The sequence below is a fragment of the Buceros rhinoceros genome, unplaced genomic scaffold (genome assembly GCF_000710305.1).
Source record: "Buceros rhinoceros silvestris isolate BGI_N320 unplaced genomic scaffold, ASM71030v1 scaffold24126, whole genome shotgun sequence".
Lineage (NCBI taxonomy): Eukaryota > Metazoa > Chordata > Aves > Bucerotiformes > Bucerotidae > Buceros > Buceros rhinoceros.
In genome coordinates this window covers 1,184-1,484 of record NW_010416111.1, presented here as the reverse complement: position 1 = coordinate 1,484, position 301 = coordinate 1,184, and the positions used below count along the sequence as shown (strand labels likewise).

Here is a 301-nt window from a genome sequence, read left to right as displayed (position 1 = left end):
GGGCGGCTCTGTGGGATGGTGTGGGTGCTGCTGGGGCCCCGGGGTGCTCGATCCTGGGGTGCTCGGTGTCTCCCTCACAGCGATGGGAGTGTTTTGCAGAATGCAGACGGCAAGCTGACGCTGCAGGAGTTCCAGGAGGGCTCCAAGGCTGATCCCTCCATCGTGCAGGCGCTCTCCCTCTACGACGGGCTCGTATAGTCCTGGGGCCGAGTGGTGGTGAGTGTGGCACAGAGGGGCCCGGGGGGCTCCATCTCCCACCTGCCTGGTGCCATTCCCACCTTCCCTGGGGGGGGGCAGCAGG

At 67.1% G+C, this 301-nt stretch overlaps 1 protein-coding gene across 1 annotated transcript in view; it reads left to right on the top strand.

The window, feature by feature from the left end:
* NCS1 (neuronal calcium sensor 1) overlaps positions 1 to 301 on the top strand; it is a gene marked incomplete at its 5' end in the record, with an annotated part of 3,168 nt that overhangs the window by 2,031 nt on the left and 836 nt on the right. The window contains one exon of the mRNA XM_010137695.1: positions 100 to 216. Within this exon, the coding sequence (XP_010135997.1) occupies positions 100 to 198 (99 nt within the window). The remainder of the gene's footprint in view (positions 1 to 99; positions 217 to 301) is intronic.